Source organism: Populus trichocarpa, chromosome 14, assembly GCF_000002775.5.
Source record: "Populus trichocarpa isolate Nisqually-1 chromosome 14, P.trichocarpa_v4.1, whole genome shotgun sequence".
NCBI lineage: Eukaryota > Viridiplantae > Streptophyta > Magnoliopsida > Malpighiales > Salicaceae > Populus > Populus trichocarpa.
In genome coordinates, this window is record NC_037298.2 from 4,508,307 (window position 1) to 4,512,382 (window position 4,076).

Genomic DNA, 4,076 nt, shown 5'->3' on the forward strand with positions numbered 1-4,076 from the left:
AGTTACAACTAGCTAGCTCTTACATAAATATGATCAGTTTTAGTTTTAGTTTTTGTTATGTTCTTTGTCATCTTTGCTAATAAGTCAAAAATTAACATCTTTAATCTACACAGTACTGCAAGCAGATCAGTAACTCCTTCCTTGTTTTTCACTTGAAACGAGGTTCGAACGTTTAAAGGGTATGCAAAGAACAGGCTGATAAAATCGTCTAAAATGTAGAAACAAGCTGCAAGCTAACAGAGCGAGAGGAGAGGAGAAAATTTGTAGAAAGCAGGGCTTCAAGTACAGATTTGAGGCACGACAAAATGATCTTTCACAGCAGGGCCTTTCAAGACATTTTGAGGGGCGAAAAAAAGAGAGAAGACATGTTGGGACCCAATAGTGTGTGAGGGACAAAGGAGTGAGAGAAAACCAGTAGGACCCACACACAGCCCATGCGCACGCTGTCTTACCAAAACAAAACCCATCTATCATCGACCCGATGGTATTAACCGCCCTTGACCTAACCCTAACCCAACAATACCCTATCTATCTATAGTTCCATACCCAAAACACAAGAAGAAGACCTTCTCTCTTTCTCATCACCTAGCTTTCGCTTTTTTTGTTGTTCATTTCTCCCAAAACTTTAACCAGCAGCTCTCTCTATCTTCTTAGGATAGTAACTCGCTGCACACTTCGAAATTATAGCTTCAAGAAAAAAAACACATAGAGAGAGGGAAAGAGATCAAGATGGGCTTGATCCAGTTATATGTTTTGGTGGCTGATGCTTAAGAGACCCATCTCTTTCCATCTTTTGTGAAGGTTTCTGTTGGATTTAATCCATTTACAGGACAACCAAAGAAAACAAATCCAAAAAGGAAGCGAAGGGACAAATCAGGAACCAGCCAAGAATCTCTCCACAGCTCTCTCTCAATTTCTTGGGCTAGTTTTTGCATGTTTCAGCTAATTTAATTAGGTTTGCTTTCAAGATACCAAAAAAATGGATCCGGTTTCAGCTCATGGGCGTCCTCTTCCTCCTCCTTTCCACACAAGAGATTTTCATCTACATCAATTTCAACACCACCAACAGCAGAATTCTGAAGATGAACAAAGTGGTAACGGTGACTTAAACCGTGGTCAAAAGAGAGAGCACGATGAAATCAACAATAACAACAACACAGTTGAAGGCCTTGAATTGGTCCCTTCAAGCAGTGGTGGAGAAGGAGAAATCAGTAGAAGACCAAGAGGTAGACCTGCTGGGTCTAAGAACAAGCCTAAGCCACCAATCATAATCACAAGAGATAGCGCAAATGCCCTTCGATCCCATGTCATGGAAATCGCTACCGGTAGCGATATCATGGAGAGTGTATCAACTTTTGCAAGGAGGAGGCAAAGAGGGGTTTGCATTTTGAGTGGAACCGGAACAGTAACAAATGTAACACTTAAGCAACCAGCTTCCCCGGGCGCGGTGGTTACCTTACATGGAAGATTTGAGATTTTATCACTTTCAGGTTCGTTCTTGCCACCCCCAGCTCCACCAGCTGCCTCAGGATTGACAGTTTATCTAGCTGGTGGTCAAGGCCAAGTTATTGGAGGAAGTGTAGCTGGCCCACTTCTAGCATCTGGACCGGTGGTGGTTATGGCTGCTTCTTTTGGTAATGCGGCTTATGAGAGGCTGCCTTTGGAGGAGGATATTGAGTCGCAAACACCGATGCTCGGAAGTGGACCTTTGGGGTCACCAGGAATTAATAATATCGGCCAGCAACAACAGAATCAGCAGCAGCAGCAACTAATGCAAGATCCGAAGACATCTCTCTTTCAAGGGTTGCCACAGAATCTACTAAATTCAGTGCAACTTCCAGCTGAGGCCTATTGGGGCACAGGCGGCCGCCCTCCTTATTAGTAACAAAACAACAAACTTGTGGTTTTCTCTTTGTTTCCTGAATTAACTTCTAAGTCATCAATCTCCATTCTTCTTCTTCTTCTTGTATGCTTTAAAAGTTAGGTATCTTTCTAAGATGTTGTTGATCGTGTTGTTCAGCTGCCTTTGATTGAAGAAGGATGTACAAATTTGTGGGTTTTTTTTTCGCGGGTTTGGTGTTTATCATATTAGTAGCTCTTTGATTTAGCTTGAAGATGAAGCAGCATATCATCAGGATATGACATTACGATTATCTCTATTTCCCTTCATTTTCAGTTGCAGTTCTGGTAACTTGCCAAATAATTTATCTTCAATATTCTTCAAAGGCAACCAAAAACTTGCCCAGGTCTTTTTAATTTATTTCTTCTTCTCCTTATGATTGTGTGCAAACTGCAGTTTGAGAGGAGGTTCTGTTACATGATCCAAACACAATTATCTATCAATTCTTTTGGAAATAAAATTATATTATAGTTTTCCATTCCTAGATTGCAGTGAATTAATATTATATCTTCATCTCTGAAATTTCATTTTGTTTTCTTAATTTTCATACACATAAGATTACATACAATAATATATAGCCATTATTTTTTTCCCCTTTACACAGGTCCCAAAAAAATCCCCACTTTACAATACTGTCATCAGTTTATCATATTTATTTTTAAGGTAAGGACAGTTTCAAGGTTGGTGTAGGGGGAGAGGGAGTGGCAAAGCCTGATCACTGCACTTGAAGAAAGTCAGGTGATATATAGGAAGTTATGGGCTTAAGGGGATAAATTGTTTGTTTGTTCGTTTGTTTTTTGCTTTTTATGTGTGACTGGTTAGGGTTTTTAGTGAACATTAAGGAAGCAGTACTGGCATGGAGATGAACACTGGGTACTGGGTTCCACGTGCACTGCTCTGTAAAAGCTCCTTTTCGAGGCAACATTGATATATATATATATATATATATATATATAAAATAATTAAAAAAAAAAAAAACTTCGATGCAAAGGCAGGACAAACAGACCTCAAGCGTTAAAACTCTCTCCCCCTAAAACTGTCACTGCAAAGGGTAGGGACGAATCAAGAAGCAAGGTAAGCATTATCAAAGAAATGTTTTTGTTAAGAAAAGACTGAATTCTTGAGTTGATATATACCCCTTGAAACCCTAGATTTTGTTCATAACTTCTTTGCACTGAAAAAACCAGCATTGAATCGTTCCTTTAATTTATCAATTAGTTCTTCTAGCTAGGAGCCCAAGGATTTGATTTCATTTACCTTCTTCACTATATTCTTCAATGTATTAGTAATTAAATTGATTAATTGATATCTCTCTCTCTCTCTCTCTCTCTCTCTCTATATATATATATATATATATATATATATATATACAACCATAACTGTGTGTGTCTTTATTCTTGTCTTGCCATGCTATTTTATCTGCTAGTTGGATTAGCCAGTGCTTTGATTATGTGTTTGGAGCATTTCCCAGATCCTCTTATCACTATATATATTTTAATTACAAACTATCAGATTGTACAAGGTTTAAATTGAGGAAATATATATATATATATATATATATATATATATATATATATATATATATATATATATATATAAAATAAGTCACCTAGGTTTTGTACCTCTTGGGGGAGATTATTATTATTATTACTACTATTATTATTAGGTGGACCATGTTTGTTGTACTTTGCGAAAATGCCATTCTGGTTCTTCATGATTAAAACATCTTGATTCTTTGAACTTCACTTCAATGATTAAATCTATCTGTATATATAAAAATACTGAGATCATTCCACTCTTATAATGTTTGCCTTTTGCTTTGCTTTCTTTTCCGGTACCTTTGTCTTGAAAGAACTCCAAAATTGATGACTTTATACCACGGCGCACACACCCTGCCTTTCCTTCACCGGGCCCTTTCCGATTAGATGTTTTTTTATGTAATTTATCCCTCCTCGGAATATGATTGTAGTTTAGTGCTTGGGAACTTGTCCCACTGTGTCTTCTCACACGTTATTTTCTAAAGCTATAGTCATATAAATATTAGACTTGCAAAACATGACATAAAGATAATTAAAGAGCCCAATTATGAGGAGAAATGGGATACCAGGATCGATAGAAAATTTATGAAATCTCTATGGTCTAATAGATTGTTTATTCACCCAATTTACCATAGAAA

The 4,076-nt window shown here is 37.4% G+C and overlaps 1 protein-coding gene across 1 annotated transcript; it reads left to right on the top strand.

Annotated features, from left to right (window-relative positions):
• Positions 1–410: 410 nt before the first annotated feature.
• Positions 411–2,237, top strand: LOC7488905 (AT-hook motif nuclear-localized protein 22). Its single transcript, XM_002320030.4, has one exon. The coding sequence runs from the start codon at positions 980–982 to the stop codon at positions 1,880–1,882; it is 903 nt and encodes a 300-aa protein (XP_002320066.1). The 5' UTR covers positions 411–979; the 3' UTR covers positions 1,883–2,237.
• The last annotated feature ends 1,839 nt before the right edge of the window (positions 2,238–4,076 follow it).

What these genes read in the sequence shown, in the direction of transcription:
- LOC7488905 (XM_002320030.4), top strand. Translation starts at nt 980, where the DNA reads ATGGATCCGGTTTCAGCTCATGGGCGTCCTCTTCCTCCTCCTTTCCAC.